Consider the following 22,867-nt stretch of genomic DNA (forward strand, 5'->3'; position numbering starts at 1 on the left):
GCAATCTAAAACTCATCACCACAGGGTGCTCTCTGACAGCGGTTCTCTCACAGGTTCCTTTATATCCGCCAACCTTGTTTATTCATCACATTTATTAAGTTGAAATCTCAGACAGAAAATGAGACCGCGAGGAGGAAGGAAGGAATGAAGCGAGGCATCCAGTGTCGTGGCCCCCGCTACCTTCGCTGGATGTGTAGCAGCACTGAGGCGGGGACAGCCACGGGGACAGAATAGATTATGACTCCGTCTCTGTCGATAATGAACCCGTAACAAGTGCGGGGGCCCCGGGGCCGACAGGGGGCCATGGTGCCAGTCAGCACTTTTCCCCCGCTGCTCGTCGCACGCTGCTGTTTTCGGCGCAGGGAAGAGGGAGGCGAGGAAGATCTCTTTAAAGCCACCCACTTTCTGTATCTATCATCAGGGGAGCGCGGAGATGGCTGAACTGGTTCAATCAAGATGGTGATAAGACGAGGAAAGCTGCCGACTCTGCAGTTCTCCAGGAGTGAGGCTTAGCTCAGCGCTGCCCATGGGGTTGGATGGAGAGAAGGAGATCGTCACCACTGAGAGATTGTGTGTGTGTGTGTGTGTGTGTGTGTGTGTGTGTGTGTGTGTGTGTGTGTGTGTGTGTGTGTGTGTGCGTGTGTGTGAGAGAGACTTTTGCTGTGAGTGTGTGGTTTCCAGCACAGGGTCCTAATCACTGCACAAACTCTATCACTGAAACCGCTATCAAGATGAATAGCGAGCCTGTGTATGTGTTTGGTGTGGGCAAAGGAGAGCGGCACTCTGGGGATTGCCTGTCCAGCCAGAGGTCAAACCACATCTCCTGAGATCGATACAGCTGCGTAATGTTTCCACGGCCTAATGGGAAATCCGCTGCAGCTATTTACACACTTTAACACAAAAACCTGAATTAAACGATTAAACGATTCCGCTTTATATCCGAGCTTCATGAAGTTAGCAGGTACACTTAACGCATAAAAGCATTTCAGATAAATCAAAGTCCGGCAAAGCAGCACTTCACTAAAACTAGTAGCATTAAAGAGTGTTGTGCCCCGACTCACTTTTGTGTTGTGCTAATAAGAGCAGAGAGACAGTATTTGTTTTCAGTGAATGTAAATCAGTCCTTTCAGAAATGGATTTACATATCAAGTTCACTCAAAGATTTATTCCTCTTTTTCTTCGTGGTCTCCTGCACAAACCATCACCCCGTGGGTTTCTATCTTTGTCTCGCGGGGGAATCTCACCGATAAGAGCCTCGAAGCAGTTGGCCATGGCGTGTCGCAGGTCCGACTCCCGGCACAGATCCGGTCCGTGAGCGTAGAGCATGAAGCGATCCAACTCCAGTTTCTGTGAAAGACAAACACATTCATATCAGCGTGCCACCACCGACACCTCGGTAATAGCCTCTTTAAAAAGTAATAGCATTTTTTGGTATTGCACATTTTCGTTGGCTCTCCACGGAAAAGAAGAAGGGGGGGGGGGGGGGATAAAAAGGGCAGAAAAAACTCGAGGGAAATAAGAAAGATTGCCCGACCTTGCTGCAAAAGGTTCTATTTCATGGCACTGACAGATGTGCCCATGTGTTGTCCAGCTGTGGCATGATGCACTAAGCCGGCACACAAGGAAAATGTTCACACATGTGCATACATGCATGCACAAAATCACACACACACACACACACACACACAGGCGCTGGATAATCCCTGGACAAATTGTGAAATGGTAGAGTGGCTGACCTTCATTCTCGATGAAAAGTAAGTCAGTTCTTACACTGGTGAAACGCTTTCTAAAAAAACCACAGAGCGTCCACCTCCATTATCTTTTGTAATATTATCACAACATCCAATGTCCTATTTATCTCTGTAATACTGTCGTCTACCTGTGAATGTTTTCAGATGTACAAATAGAACAGAGAGCTCATAACTCCACCCGGGCCCAACAGTCTCCTTATGAAACGTTTAAATTCACAAGATACAGATTTGTATTTGGATCTGCACCAAATTCAACACACTCATAAATGTTTCATTTCTTTCTACGATGTTCTTACACTGAACTTTCAGTGGATCTGTTTGATGAAACTACTTGAGAATAAAGATGTACACAATCCGACTGCAATAAAAATAGTGACTACGTCTGGATTTCATGTAAATAAGTCTGCAAGTCTCTAATGTGTGGGTCAGTCAAACTTTCTCCAACTGTTTCTCTGAGCCAAGTCAGAAGTAGCCCAACTTGACTTCCCTGGCAGTGCACCACAGATGATTACCCACCAAAAAACAGTCAGGGTGCTATTTAATTACGGCTGCTAACTGTTGGTGGTATCCCACCTCCCGTGATTGCACACACACAAATTAAATCACAATTCATAAATACTCCAACTCAGAGGGAACCCGTTCTGACTTTTAAGCCTTTCCGAGTGAAGTGGTGGATTGTGCTGTTGCTCGCAGAAGATAATTTTTTTGAAAGATAATTGCGAGTGTTCTTGAGCAGACGGCTTTAGAGGAGCCTGGTAAACAACTTGGCAACGTCCAACACTGTATCACACTCACTTTACCGCGAGCGGCAAATTGAAACAAGCCAAACTGCTACACAGCACTAATGCAGATTCGGGCGGCTGCATCTTTGTATTCAGCGGGGAGCAACATGAAAGATTGAAGTTTTTAATTGCTTTCTTCACATCACGGGACGATTATTGTTGTGTTCTTTACAAACGTGCCAGTGAGTGCGGCTTGGCTCTACCGTGCTGCCAGCGAGCGGGAGGGAGAGAAGCAAGGGGGTCTGGTGATAACAGGAACTGGAGAGTGTTTCAGGAAGACCTCTAGGGGCCCACTGGGACCCCAGCTGCACTGGTCTAGTCCTCCAAAACAACAACCTTTTATCTCCAATTACAAACCTGAAGGGGCGAAAAAGGGGTGGGAATGGCAGCAAGACAAAATTACACTTTTCCCCAGCGCCCCCTTAGATGGAAGCGAAGTCATAACAGCGAGACTCAAAAACAATAACACCGTCTCAAACAGGTTCTCCTGTCGGTTCGCGGACCTTTCATCGTCCTGACCTGCGGAGGGAGGAGTTGTTAGGAGGTGCAGGAGCGGCGTTTACCTTTGCTAGCATGGCTAGGTGCTGGTTCTGCACGATGGCTGTTCTGTACGTGGCCAGGCCGCCCTCCTCTAAACTGGGGAAGAGGTAGTACAGGTGGACACTGTGGGAAGAGAAATGAAAAACAGGTTAGACTCACTGGATCTCAGATTTCATGGTTATTTTTCGATATAAATCGCTTAGTTTCTTCTCTGAGGATTGTTTTTCAAAAAGCAGCAGTAATGTGACCTTAATGTAAAGAGACGTTTCTGTCATTCTCCCTCGTCCGGCATTTACCCAATTTATCAAGACCACTTAATCCATTTTCCAGAGATTTCCAGCCTCTCCAGGTCTGTGCTGGAACCCCCCCCCCCCAAAGCAGTCGCTTCGCTGGTTCCACAGCTGGGTTCCGGGAGAGCAGGTTCCATTTTCATTACGGTCCAGCATCTCCCTAACCGCTGCGTGTCATTTGATTTCATTTGAATTAAAACAGGCCATTTAATTCAGTCATTTCTAATCAATGCAAAGAGAGACGAGCAGGTGGCGTTCTGTTTTCCAAATTCACGAGAGGTCTATTTGTCAAGAGTATTGTGATCTTACTGTGGAAACAGAGCACTTGGAATTAATAAAAAACACTTGAGAGTAATGGGAAATAATTCCAGCAGAGTCCCTCTTTTTTTTGCTGGTGAACATGTCAGTCACACTAACTGGCTGACTGGGCCGCACGCCGTCCTCCAGGTACAAAGAACATGTTTGTACATATTCCTCAGAAGCAGATTGGGACCTTATTTATTTGCCGTAAGCTTAAATGAGACAGATGACGTGTTTTCAGTGTTTCTTTCCTCTAGTGAGTTATAGAGTTATTAGCTCCTTTCTCTTCTCCCAATGAAGCCCAGTGTACTGTTGTTTGTCAGCTGACCCACTCTCGTATGATTGGTCAACTGTTTTCAGAACGTGGCTTTGTAAGGGAGTGTGCCACCGAGTCCTGCACGGGTCCATTTTTGCAAACCCAACCCTGCATAGCTCCGTACCAGACAACGTTACCCGCTATTATCTCCAAGTCAAATCATCTGAACCATCACCCCTGACCAGACCCACATGCTACACACACACACACACACTCACATCAACTGGGTTATGGCCTCCTTGACCACCCAGGACTCTAGTTATCGTAAACGTTCAAATGTGATGTAAGAAAGTAAGAAATTGATGATTGTGCTTCCTTTTGAATTTATAATGAAGTTAGACGTGGCGAATTTCCGAATGTGATGTCATGTCACGACCTCATGATTTCCACGAGGAGTTTTAGGAGCTCCAGTATTTTCTGTGGAGTGGAGGAGTTCACTTTACCACAAACTTTTCAACTTTGCAGAACTTTTGCATTCACAGAAATGTTTCAGACAGAGGCTGAAAAAAGGAGCTGCAGTAACGGACAGTATAAAGAGAGTGATGCGTTTTCCTTTTCAAATAATAACACCAATAAAAGTGATGAACCTGAACGTGAGCAGGATGTGTGTCCTTTAAATGTCCTCGTTCGTAGTTCTTTAAGATGCAGTGAACTATTGCCCTCACTGACCACACTCTACATCTGAGGGTCGTTAAGTGAACACAGAGGCTGTGGCAGGCAGCCGCTCGGAGTCTCATCTGTCATCCATTATTTATTGTGCTTTTCCTTACATCTTCGGCAGCAGCAGCAGCAGCGATTCTTAAACTTTATGTCTCACGGACCCAAAAACAGATGTGATCCGCTCCTGTAGCAACTACAGGGAGGATTTCTAGTTTTCCTTCTCAAGCCTTTAATAATTATTGCTCATTTAAAAACGTACCTGATCTTTCCCAACCCCCGGATGAAATATTTAATCGCTCTCAGACGATACACGACAAATATTGCAAGTGCAGTTTTTCCTCATCGTTTGCTGACGCTGATAAAAGAGAAAAATCATCCTGTGCCCCCCCCCCCGCCCCATGTTCAACACTAACTCCCTGTGTTAGGAGCAGACAGCAGAAGCACAGATAGCCTCCAAGGGCAGTGTGCAGTGGCGTTGCACGAGGCAGTTGGCTGGATCTGCTGTACCCATTTAACTGGACAAGAGGCTGATAAATAATTCAGAGGGCCAGAGCGTAGGCCAAGCATGTCTCGTCGGACGCTAACAATCAAAGGAGGGAGGCCGAGGAAGAGGGGGAAGAAGGAGGGAACGTGGCAAAACATGCCCGGAGATATCCAGAGAAACGGAGGCTAACCACCTTCTTAGTGAGGCTGCCCTCGCCGCATAAGGAGCAGAAGCAGTGTTCTGTGTACCACTGTGTCACTTCCTATTAAGGTTTAATCCCGCTCCTGAATGTTCACTGTTGTGGAAGTGTTAGCATCGATGGTTACAAATTGCATTTTGGTCGCAGGAGTTATGCTGTTGGGCAAATGAAAGTCAGATAAAAATCTGTTCCCCCTTTTTTTTCGCAAACCGGTGTGTGTACATGCGAGTGTGCTAAGCCGTGTGGAAACACAGGAAGCAGCTTTTTTTTTCCTTATATATATTCCACTAATAACATCCACTCAGACGAAAACGAGGAGGTACAGTTGGTTGGTGGGCAGCTCGCTCACACACTAGCAGGTAGTCTATGCGATTAATAATGGCTACATATAATTAGCGCTGTGCTCAGATAAGTGCCGGGCAGCAACGCTCGCACTCACCTGGGAGTCAATAACACAGTCAGCATTCGAGACAGCAGCTCTGGACAGCTAATTGCAAGTTGTCATGGAAAATTTCAGGCCGTTAGAGGGAGGGGGGGGGGGGGTAAGGAAGGGAAGAAAAAATTACATCCCCTTTCCAATTACCAGTAAATCACTGTCTATGAATAAGTCCAAAATATGGAGAGGAGCGTGGTTGTGACAGACACAGATAGATGTAGACGATGAGAGGGGGAGAACCGGAGTGAGAGAGGGGTGAGGAGGGAGCGGAGGGGGATAAGAAAGGCTGAGTGTTGTAGTCGGCTTCAATTAGCGGTTGCGTCTATCAAAGATGCGCCAGCACTTTCTCACCTGGTGAGGAACTCGACAACAGCATCGCCCAGGAACTCCAGTCTCTCGTTGTGATTGATCCTGGGGGCGGGAAGGGGGAAGGTGGGAAGGTGGAGATGTGAAGGCAGTTGAAGAAGTTGCAAGAAAGACGGACTTTATGCAAACAGACACACACACACACACAGACACACACACAGACAGAGAGGCGCACACATGCTGCTGCTCACCTCATCAGTGCTCTGAGAAGAACAGCAGCTCACATTCAATAATAAGTAAGTCACTGCCCTTAAAATTAGCTCATTTCATTTCCCCCGAGATATCCCTTCCTTGCACAGTTAAAGTTAATTTTCTTGTCAGCAGGCCTGCCGGGTATATTAATCACAAGAATCGTCCCTTTGATTGCTCCCGTGGTCAGTGATGGCATGAACAGATATGTGCCGGCGGGCGGCCTACCTGGACGGGGAGGGGTCATCCTGCCCCAGACGAGACATGATGTTAATCAATGTGTTGATTCCTGAAAAAATAGAAGAGAGATCCGCAGGTTTGAAGGGTCGGGGACACTTAGAGACGGACTGGTCATTTGACAGAGAGACAAATGAAACACAAACACCCACCCTTCTTCCTCATGTACATGTGATGGACCTTCCTGTCGCCGTACTTGGGCTGGCGGATGCCACAGTTGGAGAGCGAGTTGCGGGCGTGGTCTGGATTCATGCCGAAGTTGAGGTGGTGACTGGGGTGAGTCATGGCCAGCTGGAGGAGAGAGAGGAAGCGGGTAAGCAAACAGCCGTAATTTATCACTTCTCAATACAGGACCATTTTTATGGACCAACAAACCTCACCCGTGTCTACGCCGGGGAAAATAGAGTCTAAATATACTTTACTTCCATTGCTGTGTTTCGTATTCTGCAAAATAATCTCACTATGAAGTCCTACTGCAAACAATAGCCTCACGTTCGTTAAACACTGGATGAATGAGAGCGAGTTACTTTCTGAAGCAGGTGCAGTTGCTTTTTAATTCAGAATTCAGATCATTTTCATATCGGAAAATACGTCATCAGTAACGATCTGTTGCAATCCAACATTCACAGGGTGTATAAGCGCAGCCCAGAAGGCATTCGCGAGATGCAGGGCGACGTCCTGTTGCCCTGTGAGTTTTCTGGGCCGTTGTCTCTCCTCTTTTGTTTTGAGAAATTGAAGAAACCAGAGCAATTGAAGAAACCAGTGAACTGTGCTACGAGCGACACAGCAACAGAGAAGCACCATGGAAAAAAAGCGAGCGAGTGCGATTCTGCAACACAGGCGGCGAAAACAATGGATACACATTTGGGCTGTTGGCCAATTCTGTAAAACACACGCACTCTAGACAACAAATCTGAAGTGGCCTCTGATCTGCTCGTTGGACGGTCCATTAGCTTCGGCAACTAAATCCCCCTCGCACCTTTCTGACATCGGGATAAGGGAGGCTTGTGTGCGACCGCATCTGTGACTTTCTGAATCCGATAATCCAACATTCACAGCTACTTCACGCCATGACAGGCCCGGCTGCGTAAGAGGTGAGACACAAGCCAGGGACTGAATTTGAGACTAATTCTCTCTTCAAAACAAAAAACAAGTACTTTATTTTGGCATCTTGTCTGTTATCCCACCTCTGCACATCCGCTTCGCAGCTTCCATTTAAAAATCTGAGCAGAAAATTACATAAAAACATGCAGGGAGAGATTGTGTCGTCTTATCTAGAGCAACAAAAAAAAAAGAAGCAATTTATTTCTCGGTCTAAATAACTTCACCTTCACGGTTATTCAGATGTGGTCAGGTTAGGAACAGGAACTCACAAAAGAGGCTTTCAGACATACACCGCAGTTGCTGAGTTCAGGTCAGAGCCTCACGTCTCTGCTCCATTGTTGATTGAAGGTTGTCTGACATACGCACGTCCGGTCGTCTCTATACTTCACATTGACATCGTCTCTTGTGGTCGGACTGAATTCTGGTCTGTCGGTCTTGACCTTGGTCCGAGGAACCTTTCACACCTGATATTTTTGGTTCGGACTAAACTGAAAAGTCTGAAGGTCTGAACCAAAGAAGGTTGGTGCGACAGCGCCTTAAGTTACTGGTCACAAAAGGGCCAATAGACAGTATATTTTAAACAGTAACACTGATCAGAGCTAATAAACCAACAGATTTTGGATCGGCACTGGCTCGAAAAACCAAAACGAAAGGTGGAGACGCTACGACAGAAAGACAGCGAATGTCCCCGCTGCCTCTTCGTCACGGTGAGAGTTGTTTGTATGAAAATTAATGACTCAAACTTTCAAACCTTCCCGAAGTGGGAATTTAAGGTAAAATAACCCTGAAGGAACCGAAGCGCATTAGTCAACACTCTGCTTTGTTTGAAGAGAGGACAAAAACTGCTGTGCCTGGAAAGACGGCTGCGGCTGAACTCAAAACTCGCTGAGGAAAGAAAAAAGGAGAAAGATAGGGCTCAGTAGGATATGTCAAGCCTTTATCAATCTTACATTATGAGAATGTTAATCTCAGCCCCCCAAAAAAATAAAAAGAAATCCATCTACTCTCCCCCTTGGGCTTTCTTTTCAAAATGCTTGTCTCCTTTCAGCCAACTTCAAATCAATTTCAAGCTCCAATGAGATATATATGTAAAACGTTAACAGAGAGGTTTCAATATTTATGGTTGCTCAAGAGGCCTTCAGCTTTGTAGCCTTGAACACAGACACGACAAATTCAACAGCAGCTGTATTTCTTTCCTGTGGTTAAGAGGAACAGCCTTTTTATTTATGTTTGTTTGAGTGAGGAAAAGAGCTAGTAATTTGACATGACACAAGCACAAATCTAGCAACTCTCAGCGCCGCGTTGACAGTTCGATAAAAAATATAAATGAAAACAACAACAACAACAACAACCACCACCACCACGTCAGTTTCCAATTTCTGCTCCCCCATTGTGCTGTGTCAGACACAAGTCAATGACTGCCTACTACACAGCCTGCACTACAGAGTGCGGAGTCTAAAGGAGACGTATCAAGCGAAATACATCAGTTGTTCTGTAAACACCGCAGGTCCTTCGCAGCTGAGGAAAACATCCAACAGCAGCACTGGCTTTCAGAGCCCGGTCTGCGGAGGGGATTGACAACTGCAACTGTTCCTGTCAACATAATGACTCCGTTAAAAGTATCGCAGGGATTTGGATTCAGTGATCACACGGCTGCTGCTGCTGCTCAATTTCCTTTTGGCTAAACAGGAATAAACATCATCGCTCAGTGGAGAGCGAGAGGCTTGACTGAAAGCCACTCATGGAACTGATGAGCAAACTACCCTGAAGACAACGATGTCATCGCTGTGTACTGCATCATCCACGATGGTTTATGTATATATAACGTTTGTAGTGTGTGTAGTAAAGTAAGTCAGGAGTACACACAACAGATTGAATGGACTGAGGCCAAATATTTCCTTATCGTCCTCTGTGTTCATTTCTGATAAAACATGTGAAAACAACCTTTTCTTATTGTCAGCACTTTGTCATTTTGGTCCAAAAAGAAAGAATTCAAAAGTCCAAACTGTTATCGGAGTATTTTGTCACTTTCATTCTTGACTCAGTTTTGTTGCAGGTGTCATTATGTTGGATTCACAGAGCACTTGAGGTAATGGTTTAAAGATTTTGTCTCTGTGGGAGTGAGGATAACTTCCTCCGAGAGATCTCCAATGTTATTAGTTTTCTTAAAAGCAGCTATAATTGATTTTTTTATGTGAGAAGCAAATGTAAGATAATCATCAAACAAAATTGCAGGGTTTTGGAGAACTCGATTCCAAAGATTCACTCATTTCCTTTGGCCTCCGTTCACCAAAAAGAATTAGTTATTTCATGGTTAACATTTTCTTTTCTATCTTGGTCCACTGGTCAATCATAACGACAGGCATGTTGACATGAGGCTGGATTTATAGCTGTGTGTTAACTTCCAAGCCTAAGAGAGTGACAGGAGTAGCCACACTACAGCTGGCGTGGAACTCCCCCCCCCCCCCAAAATATGTTACTACTCGTTGAGGTTAAGGCGGCGATGGACGAACCCTGTGGACGCCGCGGGAAAGTAACCGCCATCCATCACAGTAAATCACAGAACACGGTTATTGTGGGAAATATAATTATACAGCCTGATCATACGATACGTCCATTCACCGTGGCCGTGGAGCTATCATCTGGTGAAACTCGAAGCTGAACTATAAATCAAAATCTGCAATGGGGGGGGGGGGACTGTTGTTAACCCGCTGCATAAAGTATAAATCACAGTCAAGATGCGACCTCAGGTGCTGGGTCGTGTTCCAGATCACTGATTGGTCAGTGCTGGCATCAATAATTTCCGCTGATGTGTAATTTGAGTTGATTTAGTTTATGGGCATCACAACTGTATGGCCAGTGTGATTAATATGTGCCATATACTTGACATATAAAATCTGATACGCAGCATTTAAGACTTAGGCTCCATAACGGCCGCAGTGCCCCGGCTGCTAAAACAACTCTTAGAGGAAACACTGGATAAATTCAAAGCCTGTGAAATGTTATTCAAGCCAGCCCTGGTGGAAAAAAGGTGGACACCTCAATCACCGGGTTGGGCGTGCATCGCCATGAATAAAAAAAACCTGATAAAAAATACCCAGGTGCTCTGTATACGGAGTCACAGCCGCATTCATGAAGGCACACAAACAAAAGCATGCGATATCAGAGCCGGGGCCGAGGACTTGTACACTTAAATTATTGAGATCCTCTGTGATGCCTCTCATTCTGCCAGCATGGGGCAAAAGTGAGGAATGGGGATGGAACAATGGGGGGGTGGGAGGGATTATGAGGGTCTGGTGGATGTGGGGGTATGCGGGAGCATGTGGCGACCATGAACACATGTCTCTCCAAACCCACCCCACCCCCTAAGTTTTAAATGTTAAATGTTTAAAGGGGAGGCTCTTAGAAGAGGAGCTTCAAAGGGCCTCTGCTCGACCGGTACCGGGGGGGGGGGGGGTTGCAGAGGCTGTGTGTTTGTCGGTTGCCTCATGCCACGGTCAGATCGCTGCACGGTAATGCAGTAACAGGTGTGTTGCTGCACTCAGGATCAAATGATGCTCGCACTGACGCAGTTTGGCAGAGTGATTATGAATTTACGACATATGTTCTTGCAGTATTGATTCACAGATATATTCTTTCATTAAAACATTAGAGGGAACGAGCTGGAAACAAGCACTGCTCCTGTACAAACTCTGCGGTTTCCCAGATGATCAGCCGCTTTCATCTCTTCTGAGGAAAATATGAAACAAGGGAAATAAATTATCGTTTCCTTCAACGGGAGCACAGCTCATTACTCTTCATGGCGAGAACAAAGATTCCCCATTCGGAAAAACCAATTCGACGGTCCCGAACCGAGGACGACCACCCGAGTCCCGTTCCTCCGCGGAAAAAATACTTCTTTAAGAGTAACCACAGCTCGAGCTCACCAGGACGGAGTGCCAGTTGGAATTGATAATGTCAAAACACTTAACACTGGTATATATTATGCTGTCAGTGCCTTTACTGTTCGCAACACGCAGTTGCATAGAGGCAATCATCTCATTCTCCAGGGGAATCTCCTGCATGGCCGTGCTCGACCAACGCTCATTAATATTTCCACGCTTGGCCGATGTCAATCATCCTGGAAAAGAACTCAAAAGGAGACTTAAACCCAGTAACGGTTCAGAAGACTGTTCCCAGAGTTGGCCCCCGTCAATCACACATCCTAATGTTTGCAGTTTTTTTGTGAAATTTAAGCAACCGAAGTCCGGTGAATATCTTTAGACGGTACAGAGGGAAAGCAAAAACATACAGGAGGTCATGAAAAACTAGAAAATACCCATATTTAATAAAGAAATTGTTCAACTTAAACATTTTCTGTATCAGTAGAGTAAGTTAAGCTTTGAAAGTTAATGCAAACTTTTCCTCACAACTTTCAAACACCAGGCCTCCCTCCACTCACCCGATATGAACCCACATATATAATCCTCCACTCTTTATGATCACCGAGTCTTCAATTACCTTTTGTCAAACTGTATTTATGCATATTACGATTCACTTACTGTGTATTTACTTTTATTACTATTTTGTTTTTACAACCACTTTTCTAGCTTGAAAAAAGTTTAAAACTCACCCATCACATACACACAACTACATAAATATAATAAATTCAAAGCACGCGCAGCTTGTATCGGAGTTCAATCCATAGTAATGCAATCAAAGAGTGGTGCCATGTGTCGTGTTTGCAATGAATAGACTGCCACTGGAAAACATTCAACTCATTAAATGTGATCATCCCATCAGAGAGGAGGCAAATGGGAAGTGATGGCGGATCTGAAATGAGCTCTGACTCGAAGAAGGCTGTTTGAACAGGCACCATTTCACCGCCGCAGCCGTTCTGTCCAAACCTATCTGGGCAGGAAGTGTGTGTACCGTGGGACATTAGCCACCGATGTGTGTGTGCAGTCGATGCGGAGGGGGCTATAAGCCCAGCGATGATGGCTCCCGACTTCGGCCATTTCAGTCCCAGTAGTGGTGAACTGCTGACAGCCCAGACACACACACACACACACACACACACACACACACACACACACACACACACACACACAACACACAAAGAGCAATGTCATGGCATTAACACCTCAGTGGATAGAATTGCGACGCAGACAGACAGGCAACACACACTGCAGAGTCGTGTGTGTGTGTGTGTGTGTGTGTGTGTGTGTGTGTGTGTGTGTGTGTGTGTGAGCTGTCATGATCAAACTGATTGCGTTTTTCTTTTGTTTGTTTGTCTGTCTTTTTTGGGGGGGGGGGGGGGGGGGGGGGAGATGAAGGAACCGAATGAGAAAGAGGAGGGGAGGGGATAAATCCATTAACTTGTCCCCAAGAGACAGAGATGTCAAACTCAAATGGGCGTCTCCTCAGTGAGAGGGCCACAGCAAGTCGGCCGCTGGCAGCGGGTCAGTGTTTCCCTTTCAGTGCCCATAATGACAGGTCGTCATTATACGGACAAGCAAAAGGCCAATCATTGATCAATACCTGAAAATGTGCGCACATAAACACACCCAGAGCGCTGCGCAGTCACTCACACACACGCACGCACACACACACACACACACACACACAAAGGGCCTTGAGCAGATCTTAATGCATCCTTTCCCTTTTTAACTCTGTATAGGCTACAACACATTGATTTCTAATGTATCAGGTTATGACAGCTCTTCAATATTGCTGGAGGCAGCCGTGGGGCTTACTCCAAGAGCACACAGCTTGAGGCTGCAGACCTGACAAGGGAGAGCTGGCATTACGGTGGAGGCTGTTGTTGTCCTGACTACTGTCACCGCAACTCACAGCAGACCCGGGCTGCTCGCTGCAGAGATGTGACTCAGGCCGCTGTGTGGGTTACCTCAGCTGACTTCTGAGGCCCTGCTTCTACCTGAACTATCCCCGCAGAGCTGGAACGGGAAACAGTAATGAGGCAAATGCTGCCTCCCTGGATCTCTGCACACAAGAAGCCCCGGCACAAAATGCTTTTCTTTTTTTTTTTTTAAATCTGACTATCTACCCAGTTGTAGACTGCACCCTTCCTAAAAAGAACCGAGGGGATGTGCCTACCATTATCCACCCTGTAAGTTCAGGGCTTTAAATAATGCAGCTTGGTTTAGGCTATGAGATGCTCAACACTTTGGGAGTAAGAGGTAGCCATGACTGTGCCTTACCTGAAGGAGGCAGCGTTCCTTGAAGACGTAACCGATGAGCCTATCCAGGTGCATGAGACACCGGTGGTACCGGATATGATGCGTGAGAACCGGCAGCATCATGGCGTGCTGTGGAGGACAGAGAATATTTGGCAACAAGGGGCGGGAGGGGAAGAAAGAGACAGAGAATCAGGATTGTGACATATATGAAAGAGGAGAGAGGGGAGCATGTTTTGAGAGAAAGCGTGATGAAGAGATTGAGAGAAAGAAAGGGAGACGGTTGATGGAGGGAACAGGGAGGGAGAAATCAATCAGCCAGTCATTATTTATTAAGTGGTGCTCTGCAACAGAGAGATGAAATAATCAAAAACCCAATCGCTGCCCTGTGAGAGGGAATGACAGCGAGGAGGGAAATCCACACGTGGTCTGGACAGTCAAATCAAAGCCCATCTCCACATGTTGACACACTTACATTCGGACAAACACACTGACAGCCCCCTGTGACCCTCGTATATTATATTAAAAGAAAAAAGTTTGAGTGCAACAAAGTGAGGGGAAAGTGGAAAGGAGAGGGGGGGAGGAGACGTGGGTGTCAGCGAGGGAATGCGACACGGAAAGCGAGAATGAAGCCGGGAGAGAAAACCGCCAGTGGTCAGCAAATGAGTCCGACAGTCAGAGAGCCAATCTACAGAATCATTAGTGGAGGCTTATCAAGGCGGCCAGTCAGAGCGGCTGAGGAACTGTAGCAAAGGCTGGTGTACACACATTAACCCCGTGCCACCACATGAGAGAGGAGGGAGCCATGCATGTTTTAATTAGCGCTGCTGGGGAGGGAGAACTCGGGGCCCGGGAGCTACAAGCAGCGCTGCCACGTAGCCCTGGGGCCATCACAGGGGCCGTGGTGACACACTCCCCAGGCCTTGTTAAGCAGCCAATTAACAAAGCCAGGGCCTGGTCGTGTCCACAGCTCCTGACCTGTTCTGATCACTGAGAGAGAGTGTGAGTCTGTGTGTGTGTGTGTGTGTGTGTGTCTGTGTGTGTGTGTGTGTGTGTAGAGAGGCAGGGCAGGGGCTTGTTAGAGTTGATACTCTGGTAATTAAAAGGTGGGAAATTTCTAAATTACTGTCACGGATGACGCTTGGGAAGCTTGGACACTGTCCAACCAGACCGGTGGCCCCGAGTTTTCTTTTCCCCCGGCTGAAATATTACAAGTATGTTCAGGTTTGGTTTTTAATTAGTTATCGTTTGCAATAAAAACGGAGCGACACCCTAATGATTGACAGCTCGGTGGGACCTCGCTACCACGGCTTCATCCCCTGATCACCACTGCACAGACTCAAAATGACGCCACATCCTCCAGAGGACTCGGTCCACGAAGTCTGAGCCAAAGTGAGACGTTCTGCTCTACGGAGGATTGTCCTATTTGTGTCTCCGGCTTGTCCCGCTCTTACTATTGCATTGTTAGCGTCTTTGAGAGCCAGGTCGTGTCCACTGTTCCTGACCTGTTCTGATGACTGCCTGAGAGACTGTGTGTGTGTGTGTGTCTGTGTGTGTCTGTGTGTGTGTCTGTGTGTGTGCGCGTGGAAAGGTGGGTCGGGGGCTTGAAAGAGTTGATACTCCGGTAATTAAAAGGTGGGACATTTCTAATTTACTGTCACGGATGATGTTTGGACAGTTTGGACGCCGTCCAACCGGACCAGTGGCTGCCGAGCTTTCTATTCCCCTGGATGAAATGTTACAAGCATGAATTTCCAACTACACTATAACTCAATATATAATTATTTTATGCCATAAAACAACCAGATTTTTTCAGAGTTTAGTCAAATCATTTTTTTGTTAATTGATATATGATAAAATTAACTAATTTATTCTAATTTAAACTAGATCTTGAGCAACATAGATTTAATATATTTTTCTCTCTCTCTCTCTCATATATATATTTGACAAATAAATAAATGCACCTCATTGCTGCTGTGAGTAAAGACCCACCCACACTTGAATTTCTCTGTGACATCACAGAAAATAAGCTGCGTTTCCCTCGAGATGTTTTGGACAGAAAGAGGCAGGAAAACAAACGCACGCAACATACACGTGCAAACATGAAAATTAGAAATGAAACACTGATGAATATATAAATCCCATCCCCTGCCTGTAAAGTGCAGCCCGGTCCTTGACAGAGCCTTTCAAGTGAAATAACCTTGGTGCAGCCGAACGTTGTCAGTAACAAGGGGGCTGATTTTGTTCCAAATGGAGCGGCTGCTTTTAGAATCAAGAAACTATAGGTCAGTTTTGCCATTATCTCTTGTCTGTGTCACATGTTGTGCCGAGTTCGAAGTGAAATTATTCATGAACCAATTAGTCGTAGCAGTACAGCTTGAAGCAAATATAATTGGGCAGCAATTATGGATTGGTTCCTTCTTTGCTAGACCTTGCTGCAAGAGAGGTCTGGTTTGCGAGGCTAGAACTTTCCTGTCATTCGTCTCCGAGTGTGAGCACGAGTATCAGCTGTAGGCTATCCTCACTGCACACAGGGAGAGGGAATGTGTTCAGGGGGGGAGAGAGAGAGAGAGAGATGCTCAACGCTGATGCCAATTATTTTCTGAGTAACAGGCAGAAAATACAGCAACAGACAATAAATAAGAGAATTAGGAAATAAACCACACTAGTGCATTTTAATCACTTTCACGAGTCTGCGAACAAGTGTAGCTCCGTATGTTTCAGTGGGGAACACGTTCAGAGCTGTGGTTCAAGTCTCATTAGGAGCGCTCATGCTAAAACTGAATGCACGCATGGGAAAGTACGCTTCATATGCTCGCAGCCGCTTCCCTGAGATCCAGATTACGTTCAGTGTGAAGTATGTGGCGATAAAAAAAAGAAGTCCTGGTTTATTTTGCCTCTCACCAGTGCTTGAAGGAGCTAACGGTACATGTGCTCCTGCCATAGCCAGCGGTGCTCCAGTTGTATATAAATAAACTGTCAGGTCTGAGACATTACTTAATGAAGGGTATGGCTGCTGAGGCTCTGTGGGAGTCCACTTTCCTTACACGGATTTTGACACTTGAACGGTAAAGTGACGCAACACGTGGAAAGATCAGACGCCAAGTTTCTGGCCGTGGTTGCGCAGCGAGCACTGGTCTGTGTCTGTCTGAGTGGGAGAGCGTCTGTGTGCATGCATGTGCACGCTTAAAGGATAATTGCAGAGCACTGGAGATGCTTGCAGCTCGGGACATCTTTTCTACATACTTTATTATATTCAGACCCACTGACAGGATGTCATGTGTGTCATGTAGCTGTGTCACAATAATAGACTGTAAACAAAGATGGTTGACATGACAGCTCCGCCAAACAAGAAGCCAGAGAGTCTTGATTGCCCCCTGGTGGTTGGCTGCATCATCAGGGATGAACTCTTCTCCATGTTAGCAGATGGGACATGAACTTCACTAAAAAGCCACGTAATACACATTTTTCTCAAAGTTGTTTTCAGCCCTTTTAGGTAGCTCTTATCACACTGATGTTAGTTATTTGATGCATTTAAAATGGGTAAAATATCATCGTTGACAGCTGAGACTGACTCGTGATTGGTCGAGCTTGTGTATCAGTGGGACCTTGTTACCGTGGCTTAATTTTCTTCTTGCAGAACAGTAGTTTAAAGTTGAACCAGGAAATTGTAATGTGTTATCAACAGACAATCTGCTCATAACTTTACTGTTAGCACATTACCTGGCGACTATACTTCCCAATTATTACAGACAGGAAATATGGTAAAAAAAACTCTAACGATAAGCTGCAATAAGGCAGAATTATCCATTAAATATGACCGTAGCACTTAGCTGCACTGCATTGGCTCTCAGTCACTTTTAGAAATGATTTTAATAATTTATTGAAAACTTCTGAGGCTGTTGGTTGTCTGGTTCCTGTTTGCTGGGACTCTGACCCCCCCCCACCCACCCACACACACCACAGCAGGATCTGAAATCCTCTGTTTCTTCTGTATTGTTCTCAAGAGCAGGCCGGTGTCAGTAGCTGCTCAGGTATTTTCAAACACAAGGCCCCTCGTCTCTTTAACAGTTTAACTAAGGAGCTTATTTAACAATGGACTCAGTGAGTTGAGTCAATTATCAACAAAAATGTTACAATACGCATCTTAAATGTGAGGATTTGCTCTTTTCTACGCTTCATATCATTGAAAAATAAATATTTAGGGGGTTTTGAGCTGTTGGTCAAACAAAACATTTGATAATGAAACTAATCCATTTGCACATTGAATTGAAAATCAGTTTTTATTTTTTTTAAATATATATATTTTTATTACCCTAATCGTTAGTAATTCTCTTGATCGTAAACCATTTTAAGTTTCTTACTTGATATTAATATTATTGTTTGTGTGCCTCTGTTGTGTCTCTGCACTTTATTTCTTTTTAATGATCTAATGAATCTTCTTGTTTAAAAGCTTTGTTTTTTTAATGGTGTTAGGATTTTTAATGCTTTTCATTTGAGATATTATGTAAACACCGTTTTGTGTGTCTGTGTGAGTGAGTCCATGTCAACCTCTGTACATATCTACACATTTATGAGCATCTGAATGTGCCCACGTGTTACATCCACGAGTGTTACAGCATGTACATGTGCCAGTGTGTGTGCATGCATACAGTTGACGGGTGTTACCTGACAGACGTCGGAGCGGATGCCAGTCTTCCAGAAGCCCTGACTGCTGAGCTCCACTGTCACCTCACGGCGCATAGTGTTCTTCTGGCGGATCTTCTGAAGAGCTTCCTGCCAAACAACCAGCCAGTCAATTATTGATCCGCTGGAGCACAGCCCACAGGGACAGCTCGCATCCTCGAAACTCCACCCCGCCCTCACCCCTTCCCTTCTCTCCCAACAGATACGCTGGCACATGCAATACACTGAAACCTGCATGGCACGACAAGCACACGGTACAGCGGTGGACAGGAGCTGCAGGAGAAGTGACAGCTCCGTTGGTCCTGGCTAATTGAGGCGCTGCCACGGGTCAGCGTGGTTGTGGGCAGTGGTGGTGGTGGTGGGACAGGGTGTAGGAGGGCTGATGCTGAAGCTTCGGTCCCAGCCACCTAGTGCAGAGGCACCTGCCTGCCCATTAAGAGAACCACACGAGAGCCTGGAGGATGCTCCATCAGCAACAGCAGGACTCAGAACAGAAACACACACACACAGCCTCATGTCAGCCCTACAGCAAATAACTGCAAATTCAGTGGGGGTGGTTGAGTTTGAGACAAGAGGGTCCTACAAATAACAAGCAAGATGGGAGATGTATTGACAGACTGCTCCTCCTCAAAGTGTGCGCATGTGTTTCATTCAACTGAGACGCCACTGACTCCGTCTGAGTTCGCCCTGATCTGCCTAAAATGGAACGCTGGGAATTTTTTGACTCGCAGAGAAAATAAGAACAACAAAGGCATGAATAAATAATGCCATCCTACTTTGAACTGTGCATCAAAGTGAACACGCTCGCCCACGCGCAAACACATGCATGTGCAACCACACGCTGCAAATCTTCCCGTGCACAGCCACAGCCACTGTATATGGAAAGCAGTAATCACAGAGAACTGCGAATGATATGTAAATACTTTATTATGCAGGGCTTTCTACGGGGTCAGGGAATGGACAGAAGCACAAAAAGTAAATAATTAACTAGGACGGGGAGGTAGAGAGAGTAACTTTCCGCCGGTCAAACAGGCAAGTCACGGCACATTTGACTTATATCATCACATCCTTCTGCTGAGAGGAGTGTTTGTGTTTTTTGGATCAGGTTGAGGTCAAACACCAAAGACACCGTCTGAAATTCAATGCCTGCTGACGGCAAAGAACGCATCTGTTGCACTTGACTCCCTTTGCAGGTTCATTTAGTGGCTTCGGTGTATTTTCATCACGTCTGAACATGGAAAAGGGAGAAGATGAAAGCTACTGGACTTGCAGATAGTCCTTGCAGATAAGGTCTTGGAAAAGGTTTGCCGTAGATCTTCAGGTTTCCAGAGGACAAATACAGTTTTTTTTTAACATAGCTGACCTTTACTCTGAGATCAAGATGTTGTATTTGTAATGATGGATGTGTTGACTGGAGCCCGACCAACATTTCACAGGCATTTTTCGGTCTTAGCATTTATGTTTTCCACTATGCATTGATATGAACTTATTTTTTATAATAACCTCTGCAGAGAAATACTATGATAGTATTATAGTAAAAGTAAGATACTATAATAATGTCACGGATGGAAATGGTGTCCGTTTGCGCTCTAATATTCAAAAAAATGTACAACATCTAGTACATTTAGCTTTTCTTATAGATTTTAAATGCACTTTTATTAATTCACAAATGTACGATCCAAATGTCTAACTTTTTTTAAATTATGTTTTGATTTTAATATTATGTTTACTTCGTTACCTTCATCTTTCTCTCTGCATCTTTATTAAGCCCCAGAACCAAACAAATAAAAGCTCTTGGGAAGACCCAGGTATGTAACGTACATCGAGTGGGATAACGATCGTATCAACCGATAGACTGAAACAAAAAAACCACAACCCTCTCAGGTTCTTGTGTGTGGCCCGGCTGAAGCCCAAAAGAAAATCTGCAGAACGAGTTGAAGATAGCTTTGTGAAGAATCTCCTCATACAGCTCGACCGAGCTCGGCCAAATCTGCAAGGAGGAATCAGAGCAAATCCCCAAATCCACATATGCCGAGCTGATAGAGGAGACTCCGAGTTGAATTCACTGCCAAAGTACCAACTCGGGACCTAATACTTATTCAAATTAGAGATATGAGATAATGAAGAAACATACGTCTGTATTTCATTTTTATTACCGCTACAAAACTTTCTTAATGACACATTCTCGCCTTGTTTTAATGGGTTACATTCTCCTGAATTTTTCCAGATGGGCTGCGTGTGCGTGCGCCCTGCTGTGAAGTCCAGTTCTCGCCGTGGTTTACACACCGCCGATCTGCCTGAAGCTCGGCGAACGCCAAGCCAAGCACAGAGGAACCACAGGTCCGACTGGGGGAGCACCCACTTCTCTGACAGGCTGATTCTTAATGGAAGCAAATGTCTATCAGAGGAACAGGTGTTCAGTCAGTGACAGAGCATTTACACCCAGCGTTCCCCGTGGCATTAAATAAGTAGCGATGCCGCACTGCCACTCCAGCGAAGAGACACTGACGCAGCTAATGCTCGCGGAGGTGCCTGACGGACCCAGTGTGCGAGTGTGCATGTGTTTGGGTTCGCTAATTGCTCCAGTGCAGTTTGACAGCAGGATTGTCAGGGGCCGTTAGCCGGGCAGCTTTTGCCGAGCTACCTGGGAAACAAGCTAATTGAGCTCAAGAGTTCTTGCTCATTATTGGTTCAGAGTGTATCAAACTGAGCAAAGAGGGAGACGGGATCTGCGGCGCAGTCAAAGCCCTCAGAGAGAGGACGAGCTGTATCTGCTGCAGAGAAGTTATCGCAGTCCGTCCTCCAGGAGAGATATGACGGGACAAAGCGCTGGAGCTCGGCCGCTTCGGGCCACACAGGCAGCACCTGTACCCTGTGATTCCCTGTGGCTGCACGGTCATTACTTCACTAAACCCGAACCTTTTCCATCCTCAGTCCCTGGCGGGGATTTGACCTTCACTCTCTACTCGGGGGAGCATTTACCGCCGTCTTATCCTGAGCTGTGGCTTCATCTAAATTATGCTGTTAAAGGACGGATTCACATTTTTCAAGATGTCTTAAAACAATAATTTGTCGAATGAACTCCTGAAGCCTCGTGTTACCTTCAGACAGACTTTGGACTTTTACTTTATTTCTTAAAGGTCACTCTGAAGAGGAGGAAAAACTGCTTCACTCCAACATATGACAACCGGACAATTGAAACCTGAACCTTCCCTTTTATTGGTTTAAGAAAGATGTCATCTGTCCGTCCAACGACTCCAAAAGTGTAAAAGTATGGCTGTTGTCTCTGTCTCTGTTCAGTGCCAGCATCCTTGTTACTGTAAATAGCTGATTACCACCGGCGGGTTCCAGACGAGCAGCAGTTGAATCAGCGCTCACAGCAGGAGTAATAGTAATGGTAATAGTTTGGTGTTTTAAATCAATGGCTGAGATTCTCTCGTATCAGACGAGTGAGCGAGTGTCTCAGCATAACCTCTCTCATCTGCTGGAAATGAACTCCCCCCAAAGGATTCAAACTGAAAGCACGTTGCACCACATCCACGCAACAAAAAAAAAAAAAACAATTTACAGACTGGCATCGTTAAAACACGAGTGTGTCAAAGGCAACGGGGAATATCAAAGCGTGTTTGTTAGCTTTCAACCCACCTCTCTCTGTGTCAGCTTCTGCTTGTCAATCTGCTTGACCTTGGGGCTGTTGGCCAGCAGATGGCGTAGTTTCACGTAGCTCTTCCACAGCTTCTGGTACCTGCCGACAGAGAACAAGGCGATGTGAGGGCTGACAGGAGTCCGTCTCCCACTCACTCTGCTGATTTGCAGCAACGCATCAATATTTTATCGGCGGCTCGGCTGATATTAAACATAATTTAACAGTTGCCTGGGGCCGTTATTGCATTAGCTGCTTTGTGTGAGGCCCGTGTACACTGAAGATTCTCTGTGTTGCACACGTCCACCGTTTGAACTGCGAGCTGCGAGGTTCACACACACACACGTTGACCACTTGCACTTCACCTTATTATCTTTGCCGCTGAAAAAGCAGTAAGTCATAAAACATTTGATCGGCCCTCAAGAGCAAACTCACAACCTCCTCATTCTCATTTTCTGTGAACCCCCTCTTGTCTTTTGCAGTCATTTGCATCTGAAAAGAGGCAGGGAGTTATCGGCAAGGTGACATGTCGCCAGCACACTAACCGCCTCCCCTTTCTCCCCCCCACCTCTGCCCCCCCCCTCCACCTCCTCTCTCTCTTTTCAATCAGACCCCCTGATTGATGCACTGAGGGCCGAGTGTGACCGTTCTGCTCCCATTCAGGAGACTTTCTCCTCATTTACCCAGAGTTATTCAATTATGATTGGT

The 22,867-nt window shown here is 45.8% G+C and overlaps 1 protein-coding gene across 1 annotated transcript in view; it reads right to left on the reverse strand.

Moving 5' to 3' along the window:
• Positions 1-22,867, reverse strand: part of drosha (drosha ribonuclease III) — a 79,357-nt gene that overhangs the window by 40,232 nt on the left and 16,258 nt on the right. Inside the window, exons 15-22 of the mRNA XM_034572023.1 lie at positions 22,162-22,261; positions 18,499-18,606; positions 13,855-13,962; positions 6,703-6,841; positions 6,542-6,602; positions 6,110-6,169; positions 3,097-3,196; positions 1,245-1,347 (exon numbers count right to left, since the gene is read on the reverse strand). Coding sequence (XP_034427914.1) covers positions 1,245-1,347; positions 3,097-3,196; positions 6,110-6,169; positions 6,542-6,602; positions 6,703-6,841; positions 13,855-13,962; positions 18,499-18,606; positions 22,162-22,261 — 779 coding nt within the window. The remainder of the gene's footprint in view (positions 1-1,244; positions 1,348-3,096; positions 3,197-6,109; positions 6,170-6,541; positions 6,603-6,702; positions 6,842-13,854; positions 13,963-18,498; positions 18,607-22,161; positions 22,262-22,867) is intronic.

Source organism: Hippoglossus hippoglossus, chromosome 20, assembly GCF_009819705.1.
Source record: "Hippoglossus hippoglossus isolate fHipHip1 chromosome 20, fHipHip1.pri, whole genome shotgun sequence".
NCBI classification, from domain to species: domain Eukaryota; kingdom Metazoa; phylum Chordata; class Actinopteri; order Pleuronectiformes; family Pleuronectidae; genus Hippoglossus; species Hippoglossus hippoglossus.